Source organism: Anarhichas minor, unplaced genomic scaffold, assembly GCF_050575085.1.
Source record: "Anarhichas minor isolate MPS153535 unplaced genomic scaffold, ASM5057508v1 ptg000058l, whole genome shotgun sequence".
Lineage (NCBI taxonomy): Eukaryota > Metazoa > Chordata > Actinopteri > Perciformes > Anarhichadidae > Anarhichas > Anarhichas minor.
The window spans coordinates 13,493,159-13,521,029 of record NW_027466504.1 but is presented as its reverse complement, the minus strand read 5'-3'; the positions used below and the strand labels follow the sequence as shown (position 1 = coordinate 13,521,029).

The 27,871-nt window shown below is 42.2% G+C and overlaps 1 protein-coding gene across 6 annotated transcripts in view; it reads right to left on the bottom strand.

Moving 5' to 3' along the window:
• marchf8 (membrane-associated ring finger (C3HC4) 8) overlaps window positions 1–27,871 on the bottom strand; it is a 69,694-nt gene that overhangs the window by 21,190 nt on the left and 20,633 nt on the right. For 4 of the 6 annotated variants that reach the window (XM_076076692.1, XM_076076691.1, XM_076076694.1 and 1 more), the window contains one exon: window positions 214–264. In XM_076076692.1, the coding sequence (XP_075932807.1) occupies window positions 214–264 (51 nt within the window). Of the gene's footprint in view, window positions 1–213; window positions 265–10,141; window positions 10,205–27,871 lie in introns of those variants that run through there. The other 2 variants (XM_076076696.1, XM_076076695.1) reach the window with 2 other exon arrangements.

The following is a 27,871-nucleotide window of genomic DNA, read 5'->3' as shown; positions in this document are numbered from 1 at the left end:
TCTGATTGAGGCGATGTGATTCAAGAGGGGCAGGTTATCTATCAGCTACTCTCACTCCACTGCATGTCTGTCCGTCCGTCCTGTCAATCTCTGCCTTCATCCACAGCTCACCGCCGCCCTGCTGTCTTCTCTCTCTCTCTCTCTCTGTGTGTGGCGGAGGAAGGCGATACATCATTCATTCAGTTTTGGCCCATTTGTGTGTGCTTTGCTCACCTTTGATATATTGCTGGACCTGCTTGCAGAATGACCCAGAGGCTTTTCATTCTGTAAAAAGAGGAGAAGAGAGACAATTCAAGTGGGTGCAAAAGCAAAAATCAGAAACAGATAACAAATGCTGTTCAATCTGCACACGCATCCTGCATAGTCAGAACTGACATATTCTATCTGCATTAATCTTAATTAGTCATGAGCGTGTGCTGTATTTGACCATTTGAAATGGAACAGACATCCACAGGAAGTGTTTGCAAATGTTACTTTTAAGAAGACACAAGACAAAGAGTCCACATGTGTAGAACCTCAAATAGGCACCCAGCTGCTTGGAGCTAAATGCTAACACTAGCATGCTAATATGTTCACAATGACAAATGCAAAAAGCTGATGTTTAGTCGTTACCAAGTTGTATTCCAGTCAAATGAACAGCTTAGATATTTCAGTCTGGACCAAAGTGGTGGACCAACCAACACACCGACATTGCCAACCCTAGAGCCATGCTGCTAGCATAGCCAAAATAACAATGACAGGCAGATTGAAGTAATAATGCAAAGGTATTTCATGGTGTAAATATGGTAATATAAATGAAGGACATCTTGTTACAGGCTACAGCAGGAATAGGAAGGACTGATTCATGTTTGTGCATGAACAAACACGGTAAACCTACATGTCTCTGCAGCTGAGCCTGAGCTGTTTGGCATCTTAAATTAATCAAATTTTTCTGGCGCAAGACTAAAGGAGCCCAAGCCGATTACATAACGCATCTGTCCAAACTCCATATCAAATGGTGTCACAATATTTGTATCATTACCCAGGGAGTGAAACATGCCAACTCCGCACAGTTAAGTTTTGTTCTGAGGCTGTAAATGATCCTCGATTCCCACTCAGTGTTCTCCGCTTGCATCTGACACGCAGATAAACAGCCACTCGGGTGTTGCACTGCATTCAGTGTTGGTATTAAAGCCTTGGTTCCTTAAATGATGATTAATCAATCATGGTTACATAATGCTGAGTTCACACCGGGTCAGACAGGGCTGTGGTGCTTTGGACATGAACAAATCTTTGTAAAGGCAAATCAGCTCGATACAGTGTACACATACAGTGAGTAGAAGGATGCCCAGATTAAACAAGAATTTGGTGCAAGAATTTCCTCCAAGCATCAGTGCACACAGCAGACCACACGTGGCAGCATTATCATGCAACAGGAGTCACAGAAATTTACCAGTATTCCTATGAAGGAATAATACAAACTGACCCAATATTTCAAGTGCGTTGATTGGTTTGTTTTGATTTAATGGTGCAAGATACGAGATTGGGAGCATTCCAAGCTCAACATGGAGAAAACCAACATGCTTTAAAAGCACGCACGGCCAACATGGCGATGTCAACAAAGCAAGGAGCAGCCCAGAAACAATCTTTAAAAATTCTTAAAACAAGTTGAATTCTGTTGGGAACACATTTTAATATTGTTTTGCAACAGCAGATCTTTCTTTCACTTTTTCCACAAAGTAAGGTGTCCTCCTACACCTGACGACTTGCTTACACACACACACACACTCTCTCTCTCTCTCTCTCAAACTCACGCAGGATTTGTTTGTGTGGAAATCTCAACCCTGAGAACTTTCCTCGTGATGTCAAGAAGCAGAAGCAGCTTAAGCGTTACCTCTGCCATCCTTGTCCAAACAGGAAGTACATTAACCTTGCTACCAGAAACTCACGGACCATGAGTCTAGACACACACACCACTAAGAGAGTACCCGACATGCTACCAATTCCAAATTACTTTGACTCTTCGCTCGTGTCCCCGCTGTGACTAGTTGCCATGGTAATAGAGGACCACTGCGTGTGCCTCTCCATCACACTCTGCTTTTCCCTGCTTACGTCCATCTCCATCCTTATTTTCCTCCCATCTCACTTAAGTCTCGAGGACATTCAAACACCCAGCCATGCTGATAAAACACCAATTTGGATATAGTTCCTGAGATCCGACTATCATGTTTGAATCAAAACATACAAATTATTTTTAAATACCGTTACACCATCATCTGGTCTTACTGGGAGTAAAGATCAAGGAATTTACGGTAAGTGCAGAGAAGTGTAATTAAACACACATCTAACATCTCTCGCGTCTCACTTCTACAGCAAAAGTTTCCATTATCCGATGACGCAAAGAGCTGACATTTGATCTTATCAGAAGAAAAACTAAATTCTGAATAAACATCTATATATGCAATTTCCTGTCACTTTGATAAACTAAAATGTCAGCTGTAGGTGTGTGGCCATTATCTTTAACGTCAAACTGTATAAATCTTCTGTTTTAATCCGTTAACGCATTTCCTGGCTGATGCAATGACACATACTGAAGGCTCGGGTTCACACGTAAAAGTACAGCACTGAGGACGGAAAGTGCTTTAAAAAAAGCCCTTTATGCCAAGTGGTTCTGCAGATATAACTCTCCTACTGTACTAGAGGATCAAAGTGAAGAAGTTCTCCTCCATCTCCATGTTATTACTTATTCAATGCCTTCAACAATAAAATGATAAATACAGCTCTCAGAGGATACAAATTCAGTTTTTTTTTGTTGTTTTTTTTCTTCCAGGAGATGACAGACGGGGATAACTGTTCCTTGATGATCCTTGCCCTTAATCCTTCCATCACGGCCAAAAATGAAGTAACAAGCAGTTATTCACAGACGGCTGGTTTCTGGAAAATAACAAGGCCACAAATGGACCGATGACTTTTATAGACGGCAGTGATTAGAGCAGGGAGGCTGCAGACAAATGACAAAAGAGATCAACAACATTTCTGAGTGTCCTTTCTAAACCCATTTCTCTAAAAATGCTCCCAAACTGTGGTACTTGTACAAGCTCCGAGTGTCACCTTCACTGCCGCCATAACTGTAGGCTATAAAGGGCCTTATTCTATGGGCTCATGCATAATTCTGATAAAGAAGGGTTCAGGTTTCACACACCACTGTGTCCGTCTTTCTCCACCTCCTTTGTGGGTCTGTTTGCAGCCCCAGCCTTTGATAACACAACTTTCAGACTGGACTCTGAAGACCCGAGGCTTGTAAGAAAATAAAGCTCAGGAGAGTACGAGAGAAGAGGAGAGGTCATATTCAGAGGGATCGCTGCGTCTTCCAGTGCTCTGTTCTCGGCCCACGGGGAGGAGGGCTCAGCTTGCTTTCAAGCTAAAATCTCAAAAGACAAAATCTTTGGAAAAAGAGACTCATTTCAAAAGAAGCAGGGGTAAATTCCCAAAGTTTCTATCTTCAACAAAACTTTTTCAATATTAGAATTGAATGCCACATCTGAGCGGTCTTTGATGAAGATGTCACAGATCGGGCAGTAGACTGGATGGGGCGTGCAACAGGCTAGAGCAGCAGTTGTTTAATAAAGCAAAAATACCAAATATTTTGTGGTTCCAGCTTCTTAAATGTAAAGATATGTTGCCTTTCTCTGTTGACTATCACTGTAAATTGAATATCTTTTGGTTGCGGACAATTTGTTGGACAGAATATTTGAAAATGTCACCTTAGGCTCTCAGGAATTGTAATGTGAGTTCATTGAAAACACAATGAACAATTTAAGTTTAAATTCAAAAAAAGTAGATGGATAAATATCTAGAACTACACAATATTTAGAGTTGCAACAAACAATTATTTTCATTTGTTACTTTCTTGATTAATCAATTCATCATTTAGTTTATGAAATGTCAGAAAATAGTCAAAAATGATTTATTATTTCCCACTACCCAATATCATAGATTGTCATAGTTTGTTTTTTCCGACCAACAGTCCTAACTCCAAAGATTGTTAACTTACTATCTTATATAATAAAGACAGCATCAAATCCTTACATTGAAGAATGTTTAGCAATTGATTAATACATTTTCTGTCTATTGACTAATCATTGCAGCTCTACATGGATATTATATATCTGATTATACATGCAAACACTAAATGTAACCACAAAGAGTAAACATGATTCTCCAACATACTGCTGTAGGACTGATTGTGAAAACACTGAAAAGAGCCATAAAGTTAGAAAACGACATGGACCAGGAAAAGTTACAAGTCTTTCTTTTGATGAGAAACACTAAATTAAAGAACTGAATTTTGCCATCAGATCTTTCTGCTTTCTGCACCATTACACACCAGCGTCATGCTAGAGGCAGAGCATGAAGATAGGTTTGTGGTTGAGGTCAAAAGCTTCAAAGAATTCAAACCCGAGACTTTCCGTCAGCGAGGCTGCAGTTCTCACTGCACTATCTGAGCTCGTCTATACCAACAACAGTTTCTGTCTCAACACAGACATGAAATGAGATTTCACACCATAGGTTAGTCAGACATGAGAGCTACTAGTCAGTCTCGCATCCCTTCACCTTGAACGTTTATTTGTCCTAAGGAGATTGAGACAAATGAAAACATCCAGTTTTTTAAATATTTTTGTTACTGCTTAAGCATCACATACTATGAATGCATTTGTACTTTTGAAATGTTTTTGTTGTATCCATTTTCCTCAACTGACTTCATCTACTTTGACTTATCTTTACATCCTGGAGTTAAACATCTGAGGACTGGCCTGGACATCTGCTCACCAGTGGAGAGAGTGACAGTGATTGAGACACTAAAATAGTAACGTCGCAACAGTTGTTTTTCCAGCTGTGAATACACAACCCCAGAGCTCCTTTACAACAAGCCTTTTAGCTGCAGCCCATTATTGTCTGTTCAGGCTTTCATCAGCAGAACAAAACAATAGTACCAACCATCAGATGGCATCATTGCCAGCGACATGTAGAAAGGCAACATTTCGGTTGCCTGTAATACTATAATATCATAAATATAAACATACAATACTACAACACGCTTTACGCTTGGAAAAGAAAGGGCATCAACCTTCTTAAAGTCACTGCACAAACATAATTGACTAATACCTTTAGCTACCTCTGCCTCAGAGCCAATCATAGACTGCAGCTCCACTATCTACTGTAACAAAAGAAACCTGTTTCCAGGTAAGTAAGATATGGTGCTTTTGGACTGTGTGAAAGACTCTTATTTCAGGATGCAAGGAAGCAGAAAATTGATTCTAGACAATAAAGGCATTTTAACAGATGTCTTGGAAAATGGCCTCCATCTAAAAGTTAAATAATGGCATCTCTACATCTCTACTGAGCTCTAAAACATATTTAAGGTGATGGTTTGCATACATTAGACAGCTCCTTGCTGCGAGTCCCAAACACTGACAGAGAGTTGTTGTGGCAGTTACTCTGTTGAAAAAGAGACAAGGAATTCACTTTATAATCTCCTGCTATAAATAGCTGACATTGTAACAAGACTAAGAGGGAGCGACTGAGAGACTGTAGGAAAATAGAGACAGAGCAAGACACAGTAAGAGACACAGTAAGAGACAGAGTAAGAGACAGAGGAGCCAAATGAATGATAGCTATCAGACAGCGGTAATGAGGTGACTGTCGAAGGAATTTAATCAGGGAAATTAATGGACGGAGGTTTGCGTGTGTGTGTGTGTGTGTGTCTTTTCCTTCTTTCTCTGTAAATTCATTACAATTCCAAATGACCTCAGCAAGCTGCTTAATTCTTCATTCAACAGAAGTAGTGTAATTTCTTAGTTATCACAGTTTAATGTCCAGCAGCTTACCTACGCCTCCATCTTTGACAGCTTAAACTACACAGCATTCCTGATTTATACTACAGTACATTCAACATTTGCCACCCATTGTTCCACTGAAAGGGTGCCTCTATTTCTATGAAAAATAAGTAAACATGTAATGTGTTGTGGTAGTATTTAATAGTTAAATGAACATTATACAACCAAAACCTTATAAGTAAGGTTACTCCCTGCCTTTAAAGCAGCTGGCAGTCCAACAGTGTGGAAGGATTTATTGCAATAAAGCTTTGAAAACGTAATGTCCAAATCAATCACATGGGTGTAACATAACTAAATTGTATCTTATTAATTAGGTGGACCATCCTCAAGAGGAGGGATGGGTGTATCAGGATTAAAAGGAAACATAAAAACACTGCTGATATCTAAAAATGGATAAAAGAAACATTAAAATATATATTAATAGATAAACTTCAAGTATTTTTTCAAAAGGAGCAAGAATAAGTTGACACAGGTGTGCATGTAAACTCCTTTAACTAATGGATGAGAGAACGGGATTGTATATGTAATGGCTATATAAGAATACAATTTGTTCAATGTCTGGTTGCGTTTTCTATGATCATTCGTTGGAAATTAATAAACCTAGCTAACATTTTGGAAAATCCCATCCCATTGTGAAAGATGTCTGCTTGATGAAGGACGGATCAACTTCATGTCGGCTTTCACTAAACGGCTTTACACTTCACACCAGATTTCACTTTCAGACTGCTTGCAGCATTTTGTGGGGTCTGATGTCAGTAGAACACAAACGTATGCATGAGTGCACTCGTGCATCCCAGTTGTCAATGTCACTCTTAAATGAGCACCATGATAAAAATGGCTACGAAAAGGACTTCAGCGGAAACAACAGCACGCTAAAGCAAACGCCATGAAGCTTAAGATAAACAGACATTAGACTGACAGGTCAGGGAGTAAAGCTCGTGGATCTGCAGGTATGACGGCAGACTGCACAAGGCGGTGTTTACATCTGAATAGCTTTCCCTGAAATAAATGGCATCAGCATACCATGATCTGCATCATTCTTCCAAATGCAGATCTAAAAATGAGGCCATCCTGCTGTATTTTATATATTTTTTTAAATGCACACGTTGCTGCAGACAAGCAGACAACATTTCCTTCACAGACGGAGATAACAGATTTCCTCCGCATAGTCTCGGCTCTTCAGAGAAATCTCTCTCAAATCACATGAATCGAATGCCAGCGATGTCAAGTAGGCCATTATAAACACACTCAGTCGGAAAATACAGCTGGCATGCACAGAAATGCACACAGAGAGATATTTGAGGAAACGTTGCATTGCCTAGCTCCTCCCCCCCTCACAGGTCACAGACACACATCCTTGCACCAAAAGCAATATCAAACATCCCCGACTAAGAATCTCTTCTGGAAAGGAAGTTCGCCTTTATGTGGTTTCCCCCATCTCTGTAAATGTCCAGCGGGAGGAAATGCAGGAGTGGGCAGCCGGGGCGGTAGAGCGCCAGCAGATGAGAAATCTTAACTATGCACAGCAACAACAACCAGTGGAGCGCTTGGCTGACCACAGACGTCTAACCAGACCTAGAAGAACTGTGTCTCGCTGAAGAAACGTCAAGCACGTTAGAAAGTTTAGTTTCCATAAAAGCTATTGTCATATTTGAGGGCCTATTATTTTTACATGAGAGGCATTAGCTCAACAGAAACTACAGCCTCACACAGTGTCAAGCCTCCAGCATCTGTGTGTCTGCATGTATAATAAAACCACATCAAATATCATGGAAAGTGAAACTGCAGGGGAGACAACCCCAGACTTTGTTTGCGTACAAATCTACAGAACGTGTGTGCGTTTGTGTGTGAATGAGCACGTCTGTCTGGTCTCTTATGGACAGGATGTGAGCTTGCGGTTTCCCCTCTCCCTCTTCCTCCGCCTCCTCTATCCATCCCTCATCTTTCTTCCTCTTGGTCATAATTACATCAGTGTGTCCAAACAGGATATGAAAGAAAGAGAGACAGTGACCATCAAATTCAGAGCAGGACCATGTGGACGGTGACCCATCCTGGCTGTGCATCTAGTCAGGCTACATGGCAGTATTATAGATGCAATACCAGAGTCTAATCCAACAATAATGAGAGCTACAGTAAGACGGTACCAGAGGAACATGAAGGAAAAGTCAAATATGGCAGTAACAGTATGGGTATTGCTTTATAAAGAGAGCAAGAGATCCACAGATATGAGGGAGTATTTCTGTGACTCACATTTCCTCACTAGCTGCACTTGGGGTCAGGCCCTTCCCCCATGACATAAGTCATTATTTATGACTTGTGTGAAATTGTCAGGCAACAGATAATTCGTTCAGTGCAGTGCCTCTGAATTAGCTCCGTTATTAGTGTGTGAACCACCAGTTCCCTTGTGATATAATCCTTCAACAACAGGCTCTGAGAAACAAAGAAATGCATACAGATGGGCTAAGAGGTCCCCTCAGCAAAGACAAGAGAGGAAGGGGTGAATTACTGACCGAGATGAATAAGACATTACTGGTATAAAACACCAATTCAGTAGTACTTCATTTAAGAAGAGACTCACAGTCCATAACAGCTTCTTTATAGCTAGCAGCTGCTTAGAGAAGCACCCGCTGGGGATATGACCACCCAATCTGAAGTGTAATATTTGAAAAGTTCCTCTTTTTCTTTTTTAAATTCAGCATCCAGCCTCCTGAATACTAACTGCACGAGTTCTCCTTACTCCGCACTGTTGAATGTGCTCGAGGCTTTTGAAAGCAAGCTCTTTTCTGAGGAAAACAAGAAGATGAAGAGGAAAACAAGGCTGTTAACAGAGGAGCTGTGTGGGGCATGTTGCAAAATAACCAACTTATGAGTGAAACCGTCATAGTGCTGCAGGAAAACCACAGGACCACACCATCCACCAGAAACATCCGTCTGTGCAAGAAAACCCTCTGCCATGCTCTCCTCTCCAGCCTCATCTCATTCTGCCTTTCTTCCCTCCTCTTCCTCATTACTCCCTCTGTCCCCTCCTCCTCCCCTCTCCAACAGGTTTTAAGCTCTGCCATTACATGTGACTGACTGCATTAATCTCCCCCTCCCCCCCTCATCCAGCTGCAGATTTGACACAAAGCTCTGTGATTTGGTGCATCAGTAGATGTGATATGCTAAGCGATAGACCGAGAGGAGAAAATATATATTTATAATCAGGTCACTCTGCCACTGAGGCCTTGTGTGTGGAGTTTCAGTGTGCACCTATTAGCAGCAATCACACTGCACAGAGAAGACTGCTGCCTCTCTTTAGCCTTTCACAGCATCAGTAAAGTTGGGTGCCAGAGCACACGAGCAAAGAGAAAATAGAAAGAGACTAAGGATGACAGAGCATAGGGGTGACTGAGTGCATGTGTGCTGAATCTGACCAGATATGGTATTTTACAATATTCAGTACTTTAGAAATCTCTGTGACAGCACACAGACAGCCATAACAGCCAAAAAAACGATGATTATGTTAAAAAAAGTAAACATGCAAAGTCAATATAACAATGCTCATGGGGCATTCAAGTTATATACAGTATTTCTGTGCACCCCCACTCATCCTGAACAAAGGGCAGAGGCACCAGAGAAAGTGGGTCAACCTTTCACACTGAAAAGGTGGCAGATGCTCCTCTGAAGCGCACAAACAAACATATAGTACCGTCATGCACGCAGGCAGGCACATGAACAGACATACAGGGTTCAGAGTCCCCGATAGGTAGCGCTAAATACACCAAAACACATGCAGATATGAAAGAAGACTAAAACAAACATAATGTAAACACATTCGTAACCCCGGACGTTACTGTGATACCGCCACTTCTGCTCGACTGGATGGAGAGACGGACCATTTCTGACCGTCTCTGCTCATTTTGCTCTCTATTTATCCACTCCTCTCCCTCTCTATTATACACAAACCAAATGGACAAAACCACACATTCCTGGCAACTCTTTCATCTCTCGGCTGCTGCAGCAGAAGCGCTCTGCCATCACCATGGAGAAAGAAGGCCTCACTATAACAACCACTCAATGGAAACTGCAATGAGTCCCCTTTCCTTTTAATGCATCCCTTTTTATAATCGTTTTTTTCTTCATACACGCCTTGTATATGAACGACAATGGATGTAGAGCGTACACCCTGCGGCGATAAAAATAATCACAACAATGACAACGTCGGCAGCATCAGCACCATCAACACAAACGGCACAAGAGACAAAACATCCACAAGATATCTGTACCTGAATCTTCATTTTCCAACAGGAATTCATCTCTGGATCCTGAAGTCACCGCTTTCACACACACACACACACACACACATGCGCACACACACACACACACCCTCACTCAGACAATGGATCCTCAGGGAGGTTGCATGCCCCCTCTGTAAATCCTCGAGGTGAGCCGAGAAAGAAAGAGAGAGAGAGAGAAAGAGAGAGAGAGAGAGAGAAGCCTCTGCAAATACGGAAGTGGAGCCGAGGCAACAATGTCAGCCGTCGCCGTGGCGACTGCAGCTCCGGCGGCACAGTGCGGAGACAAAGACAGAGGAAAGGATGGGAGAGAGATGGCAGAGGGAGGGAGAACAAGCGGCTGCCCTACATTTTCTTCACACAAACACATACACACAACACAGTTGCAGAGCTGCTGCTGCTACTTGTCCAGGCTTGCTCTCCCTCTCAGCTGCTCACACACACAATCACACACAAATACACACAGAGTCAATCCTGTACTGTAATCCCATTGGCCGAGCATCCACTTCCTCCAGCTGATCTTGGTGAGAGGTGGGGGAGGGGCAAACTGTCGTTGAATCATTCATGAGAGGGAGGTGGTGTCCTTTAAATAGACTCCCTCTGCTCTGCAAACTGAGTTTAACCTTAAAGTACCTTCCTCTAACTCTACTTAAGCCTGTCTTGCAACTTCTACACACTACCACACACACACACAACCTCTTTCCTCTGAATCTCAGACTGTTTTATGACAAAGAGTCAGCCACCAAACCCCTTAAAAACCACTGTCGTGGTCCACCAATCAGAGAGGCCGGTACTGCTGGTTCCACCAATCCCCAGCAGGCACAGAGGGATGCAAGGTGGAGCAGAGATGAGAGAGGGTAATTGATTGTACATGTTCTCATAGCTCACAGCACAATCACTAAAATACTGAGCAATACTACAGGCCAACGTCCACTAATAAACACACCAATTAAACCGTCTAACACAGCTATATGGGTTAGAATGATGACGCTTGTTTGTTTGTTCTGAAAGTACGCCGATAAGGAGCAAGATGCTACCAACTTCTGATGGATAGGATCATGGAGGGTATAAACTAACAACACCATGTTGGATAAACAATCCAACATGGTGTGTTAATTGCAGCCATTCATCACCAGCAGGTCACATACAGTATTCACAGGCATTTGAAGAATCCCTTAAGCCCCCTAAGACTCAATATTGGGTTATTGTAGACTATACATTTATGCTGCGTTTAATTTATTTGATCAAATGTACCCTGTTCAAAGGGTTAATATTGATTAAACACTTAGATTCATACCTTGGATGCTTACAACCTCAGGGCCTTAATGAGGACTTTGATATGAAAGTTCTGTTAGAAGTGAGGCTTACTGTTCTCTACCGACACACTAAGGATAGATCAGGTCCTTTCCATTGGCTAATGAGCTGAGCAGCACTTTGCTTTCATTGAGTAACACTGCTTTAACGGCTTTGGCCTCTAAATACGGTCTTACAGCAGGTCCACTGGCCCCGGCTCGTGGACTTTGGCCAGCTCACACAACAAAGATTTTACACTTTACTTCATACTTCTACTCCACTACCTCACATGAAAATATTGTAATTTCTTACTCTTGTTTATTTTACAGCTATCTTATTAGCTATTTAATTTGCAGATAACGATTTAATATATGTCACGAGCTCACTATATGAACAGTTTATAAAATACTATGCAAATTTGATTAGAAGATTGATTAACTTATTGAAATGCTGTTCAGAAATTGCGCTGTAATAGCCTTTTCAGTTCATATTCAAATACATTCATGCATACTGATAACTACAACACTAAAGCTCGTCTACCTTCTGCACGTTTCAATCAAATCTACCTCAAATTAGAGACGAGGGGAGGGCGGGAAGGAAATGAAGAAGGGGAGAGATGGTCCGTGAGCAAAATCAAAAGACAAACTGTTGAGAAATAATATGTTTTTTCCGTGGTTAATATTCTGTAAAATGTTGAATAACTGCACAGGGATCCCTTGCTACTTATCTGCTGTAACCGTATGCAACGCTTTGATCTGGAGCTTTGCTTTTCATTTACATATCTGTGTAATGCAGTGGAGGAAGGCTTCTGAGCCTCGTGTATTCATGGTACATAATCTTCAGACCAGAATACGCGAGCGCAAACATTAAGTGTGCCATCGCTGCGGCAACACGACCATGACACGATACCACCAATTCACAAAATAACAAGTGGCTGACTGTAGCAGCTTTATTGATTTGTGGCTCTCCTCACTCTTGCCCAATATCTCACCATCTCTCAACTTTGACACCCAATGGAGCACATCCTTCTCGACTTGTGAAAGCCGATGGAGATTTGTGGAAAGGGGCTGTCAGGTGAAGGGGGGGGGGGGGGGGGGGGGAACTATTAAGTGACCCTGTTTCTGGGAGCCACACTATTTCTGGCTGGGTTGGCGACAGAACTGTGGAGCGTGCCACCTGATTACTGTGTTTAACAGACACAATTCAGACATTCACACCGGTGGTAAGATGACGTACATGCAAACAAGTAACTAAAGATGTGGGAGGGGATCATTACAACACTAAGTTCCCAATGAAAACATTTGAAATAGATGATTCATTCAACAAAACAAAAGAGTAGGAAGCTGCTAATACAACGCACAACTCAGAGATTATTTATTATTCATTACTGATTTAGCCACATAACGACGTTTGAAGTCCAGAAATAACGTCAGTTTCACTCGTTTGTATGTTCAAGTTACGCTAAAAAAAGCTACATGGCTTACTCATGAGATGCATAAAAAAGTCCAGTTTGGACATTTTCCAGTTTTGCTATATCAATAAAGTTGACTCGACTTGAATCGATTGCGACAACCTCAAATAATCAGCCCTCGAGTTGCCCATATATACTGTAATATGCATGGAAAACAAGGCTTTTTTAGTTTATATTGTGCTCACATGATGTATATTACTAATACAGTTGTGCAGTGTTTACTCCATTTACCTCAACCCAACACAAATTAAGTACTTATTTCAGCATGGGAGGAGATCTGGATATACTGGATGTAAAGGGAAGTTGGAGTCGACAAGGCATGTGGTAGGTAGGAGGGCCAACATGGCATCAACATCTGGCCATGATGAAAAACAATATGCATCATTTGTTCTGTGTTAGAATAAATGTCTCATAAATAAAAAAGGTTTTTGAAATATACTGTATGTCAATTCCTTTGTTTAGTTCAGCACACGTTAAGAGTATTTTGTCATGTTCCAAGGACGAGGGATTTGAGTCTCTCACCTCCAGGTTTGGCCTCAAACAAGTTTGAGCTGCAACTTATACGTCAGTCATGTTTAATTTAATTCATCTGGAGTCCAATCTGTCGACCCGAACGCAGTGTTCTTCCCTTTAGAGTGCAATCTGCAAACGTCAGTCGCGATGTCTAGTCGTTTCACAGTCTCTTAGTGTTTTCCCGGCTGCAGACTTCAGTACAGAGAAGCTCAGTATCACTAATGAGTGACTCACTGTCATGGAGCATAACACACTGTACTTGAAAGAAATGTGGTGATAGACGGGGGTCACAGTGTCTTATCAGAGTAGTACAAAACAACAGAGTAGAGGCTGCATGGGACTGAACTGTAATATCTCAAAAAGACAATACTGAAGTGTATCAGTCTGTAGCAAGTTTGAGCCAGCGCTCACTAGAACAGCACAATCACCCGTTCATGGTCATTATACACATGGTGTCTTAGATGAGGTGAGCAAGTCTGTGATTTACTTATCTATATGTAAATTACTCAACACGGACTGTACAGAAGACATTCAAGACCTTCTCTAACCTTTAGAGAAGCATGCCGTGTAAACTGTATGGAAGGTAAAGCACCACAAACTGCTCTTGGGCTCTTTAATGATTTCTTCTCAGAGGGTTGAGGTCCTGGCTTATGTTTGTTATCTCACACACACACACACACACGCACACACTAAAGATTTGTGTTAGTCAGCCACACAGCCCTCTCTTTAACATCTGCCAGCAACTGGGTTTATCAGTGTTTGGGGAAAAAAGCACCTGCAGCATTCACTGTGTTGACTGAAGCATCGACTCCATCAGTCTCCACATCAGCACCTGGGGCTAATGATAACCTTCTAAATTAGATTAGTATTTCACCAGTGCATTAGGTCCTATGGAGCATACAGCAGAAACTGGCGACAGAGGAAGACCCTGCGTAACACTTTCAGTAGCGTGGATCAATGAATCCTAAATACTTCCCAAGTTGCAGCAGAGGGCAAATAGCTACGATGAGAATCTCTCTAACTTAATTAAAAGCCACGATGGAAGAGCTCATTGTGCTGTTCTACTCTCAACCTGATGTCTCCGGCATCAGACGGTCCGACCACGGAATACATGAACAGAAATGGCTAAAACACCAGCACAGATATTCAAATTTAAAATGATGATTGACCACAAATGTACACGGTATACTAAGTTCTTCTTACTGACTAAAGAGAATAACAGTATTCTGTGAAGTAGAATCATCGGGCAGGCCAAGTCTGGCTTTAGCTCGGTCTCCTCTAAACATCAGCAGCCTGAAAGATAATTACAAATACTATCCTGTTTTTTTTTTTAAATAAGATGCAATAGCAGTTTCATGTCTCTGTCTTTCAATTTTCCAGACCTCATCAGCCTTTGCAGGAAAGGAGAACGGGAGATTTTTCAAAGGCTGTCTGAAAATGATAGATATACTCCATCCATCCAGCCATCGCTTCAAAAAAGTTGAGATCTATCATTGGTGCTGAACTTTTGCTATAAATGTGCATCACTAGAGGAATGACCTAGTGATTAAAAGAAAAAAAAAGGGAAACTAGCTATGACATCATCAATCATCCCCTGCTGTTGAACAGATGGTGCCCCATTATTTACCCTGGACGGGTGGAGAAGTATGTATTGCAAATATAAGGATTGGGGTATTTTAAACACATGCACACACTCAGAATACAATCATATTCTCTTCTCAACCACAGCTGCACTTTTACTTTTCCTGCACTTCAAAGATCTGATTAGGATTTCCTGGTCGTAAGCAGCTTCCCAGAAGCATTCGAACCCTCAGCGTGGAGCTCCTGGCGCACAAACATGTCTGGGGTTCATCCGAACCTTCCATCCCTGCCTTACCCACGGCACACAACAGGTCAACATAACCTCAGTGAAAAGTCTTAGCTATTAGGCCAGTGTGGAGACACAGCAGTGACGCAATGTTGAACTGTTGTACCTCTGTAACTAGCTGAACAGAAACACAGCATGCATCTTAACACAGAAAGGCAAACTACACAAAGAGGAAGTATAAATAATTCCTCTAAGTCCTACTATTAGAGGACAGACTCCTCAGAGGTGTGTTGTTTTGCAGATGAACAAAAGACTACACTAAACAGAATCTGCTCAGACGGTTTCTTTTCTTTCCAATTTAGTTTGTTTTCAGCGTGAGATGCTTTGATGTTCTGTATACCAGTGGGCTGCAACTCTATTCATGCGTCTACACTACAACTACCTGAGCCAAGTAACCTTGGATTTACACATCCTCTTCTTCTCCCACCTCCGTGTACTAATGATGAAGGACGGCGCAATGAATCTGTCCCCCCCACACCCACCTACTCCAATCGCCATTTTTAGGTTCCGGCCTCATTCGGCTCCCAGATAAATACGGTCCAGAGGAGCAGCAGCAATTTGCATTTAAAGGCTCGTCGGCGGGAAGAGAGCTCTTATAGCTCGTCATTACAAAGGAAAGTTCACAAAGTTTAAGGAGAAAACAGGTCACATTTTGGCAAAAGTCTTTCTTGAGGCTGCACCAGAGACATGGACAACCCATTGTACTGGTTTGGAGGGAGGCTACAAGAGCGAGTGTTGTGCTGCATTAGAAGGCAGTTGCTGGTTCAGATCCCCTGGACTTGCAAGGACAGAGAGGTGCTCGGAGCTCAGATACACTATTTGCTCTACTGCCCTCTGCTGACCTGGTCCTATACATACCCTCAACTCAACAACAAAACTTTTATTGGGGACAAAAGAGTGAGGCTTCATTTTACATATTTTTTCCTAATATTAAAAATTTAAGTTTCATGACAAGACCTATACAATTTGGTACTAATGATGGAGCAAATAGATACAAAAGGTCTGAAACTGTTATTTTACTGTGTTTATGAATAGTAGAGTTTACAAAAAGCAATTTTATGGAGAAACTTCCTTCGTCTTCTACATTTAATATTATATTCTTCACATCTGTTGAATTGTGTGACTGACTCTTGGTTATCCTATATTAGCATTTAATTGGAATTACTTAACTGAAAGTGTACCAATTAAAAACAGTCTCTATTAAACCTAAAATTACTGGCAAATTTACTAGTTGGTTGCCAAAAAGTGAATAGGAAAAAAATTATTAAATTAAATGAAACTATTAGGAATTTACCAAAATAGGAGTTAATAAGAGAATAATGCATGTTCAACAGTAAAATGCAATGTTATTCATGTATTTCAACATAATGACAGTATTGATGGTTTTTGGGGACTCATGCGGACTTCTTTACAAGATACAGGAAATGTGACCGTCCACTCTTCAGTGACCTTCACCCCAAGGAAACAAGCAGCTCCATTCACTCTAAACGCATCATTCTCCTCTGCTGCAGTCTCAAACATCCAAACGCCACAATCCGGTAGACATCAGCTGTCTCTGAACTGAAGCTTGACGTAGCCGCTCTCATAGCCCACTGCTCATCAACATTTTTGCATCTCCATATGGCTGAAGCTCTCACAGCGTCGGTCAGGATTGTTTCCGTGCCGCACGACGCAGCCGTTAGGGGCTCGCAGGGAGGCTGCAGCGAGCTGTTGTGACTTGCTTCAGATCATTTTTACGACACTAAAAGACGACGGTAAAATGGATGAGAGGTACATCGTCACGGCGTGAAACAAAACAAAGTCGGATTTGAAACCAATGTGCCGCATTTTGATCATCTCAAACTCCCCTTATCCCCCTGGAGGATTGTTTTAACTGTCACAGCAACAATGTCACACTCCAAAAGTGCCTCCATGACCACTTCTGCTCACATTAAGTAAAGGGGAGCGCAGAGCCAAAAGCTTACATGCAGCGCTGAATGCACTAGCTCCTTGGGACATCGAGGCTACCTCTGTGAATGATAACTGCCCAGCATAACATACCTTTAACTATTAGGCCTCACATTTGCCAATATGATCTACTTCACCTCCGGGTTAGGAGGAGAGAGACAGAGAGAGATGGAGGAAGGTGTGCAGAGGAGCAGACTGCATTTTACAGCCGGTCTTTTGAAGTGATAAGCATGAAGTCAAAATCCAATCGCTCCCAGCTGGTCCACACTCCAACCTTTACTTTTTCTTCATTTCCATCTCCCACTGCTGCCATCGGAAATTCTGCCATTCCCTATATCCTCCTCTACATTCTCTCTCCCTCTCTCTACATTTCATCTTCTACAGACTCAATTTACACAAACCTTCCAATCTCACTCCACCCGGTCAATATTTGTCTGGTCAGCTCTCCGTCTGTGTGCAGACAGTTTTAAACAAATATTGTAAAGAGCACTGTTTCCACATGAATTGGGACTGAAATCAGCTCTCAAAGAGGCAGCAGATGGTGATATTTTCCTGATGACATCTTTTGGCTTTTACAGCAATTTCCCACCGCTTGTTCCTTCCCTCCCTCTTTCATCCCACTGGAGGCCTTACAACAAGTTCAACAACATTTCCTTAAAGTTCAGAGCCGTGTGAGCTGCTTGCTCTTTATCTCAGCCCAGAGTAAACAGTGTCAGAGTGAAGTTGCTTCAAATAGACACACACAAGAATTACATTTCATGTTAAAACGGAAACTGGGGACTAAGCTCAAAAACTAAAAATGCATCATTCACATTTCCACAGTAAAATGACTAAGTGATGATTATATATTAATTAAATAGATAAATAACCATGCTTGTATTGCACATTTCAGAGACATAAGCTGCTATTTAGAATTTGTGAGAGATAGCTGGGAGAAAAGACAAAGATATCAAATGTCCTCAGGAGAAGACCGATAACATTTTTATGGAGGCAGCATCTTTTACATTCTCCTCATTTGTACAAAGTGCCCCTTTTCTGCAGCTAGAGTTTCAGCCGTTTGTTCAGCGGAGTAATCCGGCTCCCTGGGAGACCAACAGCGGTCAATACGTTCTGTATTCAGTCAGAGTACTTTGAGTGGTCAACAGGAGCAACGCATCAGATCCTCTTCCACATAGCCACTAATACTCCATTGTCCTCGCTCAACTCTGTCTCATCACATATCTTTGTCTATTATAGCGTTTCAGTTTTCAATCATGCGACTGGCTTCGTTTCTATCTGTATGTTGAATCTCTCACACACACACACACACACACACACACACACACACACACACACACACACACACACACACACACACACACACACACACACACACACACACACACACACACACACACACACACACACACACACACACACACACACACAATCCAAGAGATAAATCCTTTCCCCCTGCCCAGATCTGCACACTCCCTGGAGTCAGTGTGTGCAGCCGTAAACACAGCAGACTCTGTTCAGGGTCAACAACTGAGGAAGTTCACAAATCCCACCAACAAGCTATTTAAAGTAAGGAATATACAAAAACAAACTAGCCTTAAGTGTGCACTTAAGGCGACAGTGTGCAAACACTATCAGTTGTCACGATTGACTGCATATGTGCTTTGAAGATAATGCTCAACATGCGCTGCTTTAACGGATTCATAATGTGACAACGCCGTCAAGAGTGAAGAGACAAATGTGTTCTCTCATTCAAACATCTAAACAATTTTTTTCCTCTTCCAAGGAGCTGAGCAACTGCATCCCTTGCCTCAACTGGTTTGGTAGACAACTCTTTAACAAACATTGGGCGCACGTACAAGTGTGTATAAAGCATGCCCGGAACATTAGTGCTAATATGAGCAGTGTGCTTCTCTGTGTGAGCCAAAGATATCCATTTGAGTTTGTTAACCTTAAACTGGATAATGGTTAAGAGGTGCAGTCTGTTACATGAAGACTTATTAAAGGATTCCTTGTGGTGTGAAGTCAAAAGATAAAAACAACGCTGGTCTAAGTAGCAGCTCCACAAAGTCCTTGGGAGGTAGTTTTCATGGCGATGACACAGCATTACCCCCATGCTCCTGTTGTCTCAGTGGCCTGAGATTTTCCTGTGTCACATACAGCACCATCATAATCTATTAGCAAGCCGGAGGGAGGCCACAGCCCTGCAAGAGTAAAAATAAAAAAAGTGTGTTCGTGCATGCGCGCATTCAAAAGACACAGGCTGATTGCCGTCACCCCTGACAGCATGACCGGAGGCAACAGATAATGGAGTAGCCGCCATTCTCCTTTGGCATGTGTGGAAGGTACCGTGGGTTCAGATAAACACATCAATCAAAATGACGAAGGACTGACGGCTCCTGCTTTTACAAATGGGCTTCACCTCGATTTCACAGAGACGACATTTTTCTCATTCATGTTACCCTTGCAAAAGGAGATCAGGACATTGGCGCGGATGACACTGGTCCTTCGAGAGACCACTACCTCAAGCAAAGTGGGGAAACCACAGCGCTCCTGGCACACAAACCGTTTGACAGCTCTGACAGAAGCAAAGCTGAGGGATGTTATGGTGAACAGCAGGCTACTTCTTCACATTCTGCCTCTGCCGCTCCAGTCCTGCCAATAGTACCATTATTCGGTCTTTGCTCCGTTTCTACAGCAACAACATGCTCCTCTCTCGCTCTCGCTTCCTTCAAGCGGTTTACAACCGAGCGTAATTGTGCTCTCTTTCACCTTATCGTTTTATTCTCTCACCTGGACCCTCTCTCTGTGCTTGTTCAGTGGGTTCTGTCTGTACTCAATTTCTCCTCTTGGCAGACGGCAACGCCAAGCTGCAGTCGTTGGTACTCTGCAGAGCTCAGTGAAAGCCTCATCATGAGTCCAGGTATACTGCTGGTGCATTCATGCAGCTGTACTGTCCACAGGTAGAGGAGGGATAAGATAAGTACTGTGCACACAATTTTATGGGTTAAAAAGTGGCTTATGATACATGGCATCATGGCTCTAGCTGCCATTATCTTCATCGTTTACTCTTCTATCATGGTGCAATAATTGAAAAAGAGTATATTCATGTCGCGGGGTCAAGAGGCAATATTAGTTTCAAACACTTCCTGCAATAGTAATAATTTACATAAAACTCTATGCCTGAACATGTCTAAGAGTACAGCACTGATCTTGAGACAGTAGATTTCATCTCTCTAAAAAAAGCCTCATAAGATGAATCTGTGTTGAGACACTTGCTGTCTGCCTGCTGAAAGTGGATCATAAGATTTCAGAATGTGCTCTGGGCTTCATGCAGCAGAAATTTCCAAGCAACAAACATCTGGTATTGTACTCTGCCTATGGGAGCTCTTTGTGGATGCTGTCTTTCTTCATTCTTTACAACATAACAAGAACATATTTCCCTCTCCTGTAAAGCACAATAGAGGAAAAGTAGCAGGTTGGTCTATTAGTTAATGTTCTTGGTGTCTCACCGTTGATTTAGAAACAAAGCTGATGGATTTTCTTCTGATTTGTCCATCATTTAATTCAAAGATTCAATATTTTTGAAAGAATAATGTGGGATGAAAGCTTTGCCATTTAGCACCTCTCCTATAACAATATTATATATAACTGATCTGAAAAAAATGAATTACTAATGATCACAGATGATCAGCACAGATGGGCAACAAATGTACATTACTCTGCATCGTTTCCTTTCTACCATGTGATCCAAGGGTAAAAAAATTAGTGTTATTGTGTTAGTGACTGGTGAAAACAATGTTTTCTTTGTTTCTTTCTTTTAACGCCACTCCTTTATACAAATATCACATTACATATTGTGCAAATATTACTAGTGGCCTTTAGATTGCTTTCATTTTCAATTTAAAAATAGTTCCACAGATTTTAGCTGCACCTTAACTTTTGAAAACGTGTGCAAAGCTGACAGTTGTAATTTACTCAAGGATGGGAACGACTAAATTGAACTGATATCTTTAAATTCAAACAAGTCTAAATCAGGTCTTTTTCCAGACTCTGCAGATGTTAATTATCGCCTCCATTCTTTGTCTCTCTTGTCTACAGCATAAACAACTGGAGTAAATTGGTCTGATCTTGTTTTGTTCCATCCTGACAAAAACGTCCCCAAAGCCTAAATCAAAGGTGACGACTGGTTACTCCACTATTTAAAGGCTCTCAGTAAAGTGGTGCAAGGTCACAGTCAAGTCATTCTGGTCATACACAAAAAACCGACGCAGAAACAGCTTATTAACACATAAGTCTCATTTAAATAGTTTTGGCCATCATTCCAATCCGTGATAGAAAACATTGCACCCATCCCCCTAAAAGTTAAGATCTGAATGATGTTTGCCATGTTAGCCATCTCTACTTTAGTGTGTTAACATGCTAACATCTGCTAATTGCTCATCAGTGAACACAAGCCCAGCAGAAGCTGATGGGTCATCAGTTTTGCAGGTAATTCGTCAAAGAATTGCCCTGATGATGGTGTTAGATGCAAAGTCAGTGGATCACCTAAGTCACTAGGATCGACATTGAAATATCTCGAGGGTAGTTTCTAGTTCTACTCACAGACTGAGTCTAACAAAAGAATGCACTAGCATGGGTTGACTGAGGAGATGATCCCCCATGTGTGCACTATAGCTCATGGTAGCAGAATTACAGTATAAGCAGTCACGGCATTTTACACAGACATGTGAGAATAGTCTGTAACCGAGTCAACCTCTGCAGCTGTTGGGCATCTGCCTCCCCAGACAGCAACAAGGAGGAGTTCACGGTGTGGTCACAGGAGTGAATTCATAGGCGGAGAGATTAACTGCGCTAATCTTCCACTGGATAACACCATGAGAGGAGGATGAAAAGAGGAGGTGGTGGTGGGAGGAGGGAGTGGAGGAGAAGTTGGAGAAAGACAGCTCAAGACATTTAGGGTGACGGGGATTGGACAAAAGGAAGATGCGGTCTCATTGTAAGAGACTCTAGTGTGTATTTGGGCCTAAACTGCCTCCTCCCCTAAATGAAAACAATTGGGAACCTCATCATCATCATATCTTACTGGAAAGCGTCTGACTGCCCACTATCTTTCACTTAATGCACAAGAGAATTATTATGTGCCCGTGCGCTTGCCATAAACTGAACACCACAATACAGTATGACAGAGCTATGAGTCCTATCAGACTCATTACACAGCTGGGGTGTACGGCTGCATAACACTAGCATTCATCAGGCAGATACTGTGCGTCGGACTCCACAGAACCTGAGGACAGGCTGCTGCGAGGGGGAACATGTGCAGCGTCTCCTCGGGAAGATGAATATGGCCGCTGTGGGAGAGCTCAGAGAGTCTCCTCCATTGATCTGGCTGGCGGTGGCTGAATGTTTGGGGCCATGTGAGGCACAGAAGCCAAATCAGCACGTCACAGTCTCAATTAAACAGTCTCCTCAGACTCCCCGCAGAGACACCTTCCAGTGAACAGAAGTGCGACAGAAGCACTCAAAGACTGAGGCAGCAGCTTCTCAAAGAGGACAGAGGAGCGGCAGACGCAGCCCTTTTACTTCTCCCACCTGGAAATAACTTCATTAACTTCATCCGTGTTATTTTTGTTCATCTGTCGGTCTGCATGTCGGTCTCTGGTTATCTGCTGGCTCTTCCCTTGTGTCTCTGTGCACTTTATCCACAGTCACTTCTACAACAGAGATGTTGGTAACTGTGTGTAAAACAAATAATTGGTTCCTTTAAATTCATTCTGGCAAAATCGGTGGCTGTCATAGCCGAGAGCTTTTTGTGTTCAGGTGCCCTTTCTATTCCTGTAGTGTGCGACAGGTGGAACAAATTTCCGTAGGTCAACAGGTTAATACCTATACTGTCGGGTTCGGTTATACATCAGCCCACATTGTAAATGGTGAGATCATCATTTGTAAATGTGTTTTACCTAACAGAACATTTAAAAGCCGCTTGCTGAGCCTTCTTATTTAACAGTTGTGCTCTGAAAGTATACGTGTGTGGGTGGAAGGCAATGGGGCAGGGGTTAATTAGAAGACAGTTTCCTCTGAATGTCTCTCCCTCTGCTAATAGCTGCTCTTCTGAAACAGAGAGCTGAAATGCACACAGTCCCCCCTCACACTGGAGACGAAGCAAACTCTCCTTTTACTATCATACAAGATCATGCCATGCCTACTAGAATAGAGCAGGTAAGGGGACTGTAATTATTTCCTGCCATGCTTCTCAATGTCTATTTTCTGCTGCTACGTGTCAATTGTAATCACATGTATGAAACTAAATAAAGCACACAGTGTCAGCGCTTCCAAAAAAAAAAAAAGTAAAATAACTTGTGGAGCCATCACAGAAGGTAAAGAAGCAAAGTCCTTCCTTACAACTTTCAAGGGCCTCAAAGGCCTGGCCGTCATGTCGGCTCTTTCACATTTAATGAAGTTTTTTCGCACTTCAACCTCAAGTGGCTCAGCGCAGCCGGGTCCTCCGGGAACTCGAGCAAGTCCTGCACAGACGGGCTGACTAACAACACCAGCTGCTGACATGTGAATGTGTTTATATGAACCTGCACGTCCTTGCATGATGAGACAGAGAGTCAAGAAAAATAACAGCAGCAGGTTAATGTGCTGCCGTAAATATACTATTGGTTTACTATATAAATATAAAGATTTACTCTTTAACTTTAACTTTGTATTTACTGTACATCGGCAGCTAAAGACGGGTTGTTTGCAGAGTTTGTTAATCTTTCTGAATTCCGAGAGAGGCCTACACAAAGTAGGTTAGTCTGCTGACACACAGCATTCATACCTTTATGAAAACAGCTTCCAGAATAAATGGAATCCTATTCTGCGTGAGTGTTATCTTCTCTCTCCAGCTTCTGCTTAGTAGACAGGCCGGGGAACCCGTTTGGCCTCAGAACATCGACACCAGGATGAACTTGGGTATGTGTGTTTTTATGTACGCGTGTGAGAAAGAGAGAAAATATGTGCACACATTTTTACATTTGTGTAACCTGAATATTAAACGGATTAACACCAACACATAATTGGTGAATGCACCAGTAAAAAACACTAATATGACAGAATCCTTTGTATTTGCACCTTTGAAGTCAGCAAAAATAAACAGAACACATCCTCTGCTTCCAACTGGAAGTGGCCAAATATAATATCAGTGTGAGCGAGTTTAGTCCTAACGTACTCAAGTCACACGTGTAAATACTTCTTCTCCTGATAATTCAGCATTTCATGCCTAGTTTAGCCAGCCCCAAGGCTTTCTGGGTGATTAGCATGGCATTTCCATTTGCAAGCCTTCAGGCACTGCAATCTGGAAGAGAATGATTTGGACAGTTTAGATGCACCAAATGTTTGGAAAAGATTTCTCTGCCTCAAGGCCCAGAAACATATTTTTTAAATATCTTTAAACACATTCAATCAAATGTATATTTTTTCAGATTTAGTAGTGCTGGGTGTAAACAGGCTACCCTGCTATCTGCCATCTCAGCCAAAAAGCTTCAACTGCACCAAAGGTGCAAGAACGTGGTTTCATGTGAACTAGTTATGTCACTGTACGAGAAGCGCTTCGTTAAATCGGCAACGACAGACGCATTAAACAGCCTGAAGGCGGTGTTGAAAGTTGATGCTGTGGTGGTCAGTGTTTGATGAAGGTGGGCTTTGTGGAGACCAAGATCAGTGCAGAGGAGCTCTGCGGCTATTACAACTGTCCTTGGACTCCGACACGCGCTTACTGAAGGACAAAGCTTCCAGCGCTCTCTGTGCTTTCATGAAAAATACATGCAGGATCAAAAGGGCGGGTATCAAGTATCAGTGTTCAGTGTGCGTGCGCAGTCAGAGATATACTGCTAAATATAATATCAGTGTGAGCGAGGTCACGCACGTTGGTGTGAATACATGTGTTAATGTGAAAATGAAAGCTACAGCTGTGTCCAATGAAGCTTTCTATATTTCTCAGCTCTGCTGGAAGTACAATAATCACATGTTCCATCTCATATAAATGAATATTTTCACAGTAAGAATGTCACCAAGTGACATTGCTGTTGGGGTTAAAGATGTATGATGATCAACAAACAAACAATGGCAGCTCAGTCAGGATGCATTTTTTAGATATACCACAAGACGTTCTCCTTCCCTACCTGCGCCAAGGATTAATTTATTGTCAACTCATGCATAATTCAATCGCTGCTCACCTTATCAAAAAGCCCAGACTCAAATACATCTGACCATATTATTTGCCAACGCAGGGAACTTTTCTTTTTTTCCCCCAACAAAATAAAACTTTTGCTCCCCAAAGTCTTTTGAAGCCGTTTTAAAAACATTTCTTAAACCTCAATTTATCTACAGGAGTTCTGAAGGAGAGGACCCACAGTGCACAGACAAAGTGCCCGCAAGCACACACCCAAAGAGGATTTTTCAAAGACAAATGAACTTGAGTGGAGCTGGAAGAGAGAGGCAAGTAAAGGGCCAGCAACAGTTAAAGATGTGTTGCTCTCGAAAGGAGCAGCTGACCAACTCTGAATTCTAAGTAGAGGAAAGTTCTGCTTTTTTTTTTTTTTTTTTCTCGAGGCGCTAAAAGACCAGTTGTGTTGTCTAAGAGGGCCAGATGGGCTTGTGCTCTGTGACTAAACTCTGGGCAGGCACGCACACACACACACACACACCTCCAGGGCTCTCAAGCTAATCAGCATTCAAAGTAAACGCTCTCTCCTCTCTTCCTACACTCTGTTTCTCATTTCTCTACGCTGCTGATGGTTCCACAGGGCGGACGGGAGTCGCTGCTGTTTATCCACTTATTCCTCCGGGGGGGGGGGGGAGGGGGGAGGGAGGCTCAGCCAGCAGGAGACAGACAGAGGGAGAGAGCGATGCTGAGCAGAGAGATGCAGGGTTCGATCTGCACGGCGTTAGCAAACATTGCGGCAGAGAGAAACCAAATGCCCCCCCCCCCCCCCCCAGACATTATACAGCTTCACTTTTACTCCCCAGCAAACTAAGGTAACCTTGATACGCCTGCTCACAAAGTTTAAACCCCTTAATCCTGTTAACTGTGCATTGTACAAAAATATATTTCAGCTACACAAACTCACACCTGTTTTTACTGAGGAGATGGAAATGAAACCAGTTCAGAGGGAATCGCAGTTCACTTTCACTTCTGCAATGACAAGGAAGAATTCTGAGCCTCATAGTGAACATAGATTGGGCTAGTAAATGAATCAACAGGGGGGGGGGGGGGGGGTGTGCGTGCGTGTATAAAGTAAAATGACATGTCAGCACCAGTTTACAGCTTGTTTGCAGTCAGTTTTACAGAACAGGAGGCGGAAACACAGCACCATATGCAGCACAAAGAAGCCTCTTAAGAACACCTGTGCTGCTGCACTTAGTGCCCAGGATCTATTGTGAGCTGACGAGGCCGAGGAGAAAGGGCAGCCTACGGACATATTGTCTTAGCACCTCGCTTTGTTCCAGAGCTCAAAAAAAGAAACTGCACTCAGAGAGCACTTCACTGTGGTGTTTGATGCCGGTGAAGTACAGAGAGAGAGAGAGAGGGAGAAAAGACAGTAAATTGATGAGCTGCATGTGAGAACAAGAACTGACTTTGATTGGACACCATCAGTTTGGACTTTATTCGTTATTATTGACAAATCAAAAGTGATAACTATCTCAGAAATGAATAAATGTCCCGATTATCCTAAATGACGGCCAGATGTGAGAGCTTTAAACATTTCTGAGAGTAATCTTTGGATTCTGAGAAAAGTCAGATTTCAAAGAATAAAGTCAAAATCCTAAATCAGAAATCTGCGATAGGCTCAGATGAACTTTTCAGATTTGCCACTAATCCTCTTCTGTTAGGCCTGATAGATTGCTTGAGGCCTGTGTTTCAGACCTTTTTTTTTTGCGACTATCCTGACTGGTATTTTACTATTATTTTACAAATTTGTTTTTTAAAATTGAAGTAGAGACGATTCACAAAACCCCATGAAAGGTACAAAATCCTGTATTTGGTCGGCTACCACTATTCTATAATGGATAAGCAGACCAGACTCTGACCAGACTCATTAAATGAAAACCTCTGCTCAACCCAAAGGCAGCACAGAACTAATTTGTTTGTGAGAGTAATGTATAATAATTGATGTCGCTGTGTTAGGATTGACACCCCTGGCATTAGAAAATGAACTTCCTGATTGTTCTCTGGTGAATGACTCAGCTCGGGTAACTTTCTCCACCCGCCAACCCCCGCTATCTCTTGTCATTTAAAATGAAAACGCATTTGCTTTTGTCTACGTCTAGTTGATATTTAAGCCAGTCTTTCAGTAGGTTCTTTTAACAAAGAGATGTCTTATGAAAATACAAATTTCACACTGCCAAACCTAGTTTAAAAACAATGACAAAACAAACTAAAAAGGACCAGATATGATGTAGTTTTTAAGGCATCTGGCAACAGTGTTTTTCCAGTGGGTGTGCGAGTGACAGCAGAGCATGATTTACAGTGGCGCCGCTATGGAAGCAGTCACCACACTTCAACAATTATAAATCTAAAACTGTCATAAGACCAATTCGAAGTTGTTGTTTTTTTTGCTGTGGTAAAAACTGAGGAAATATTTCT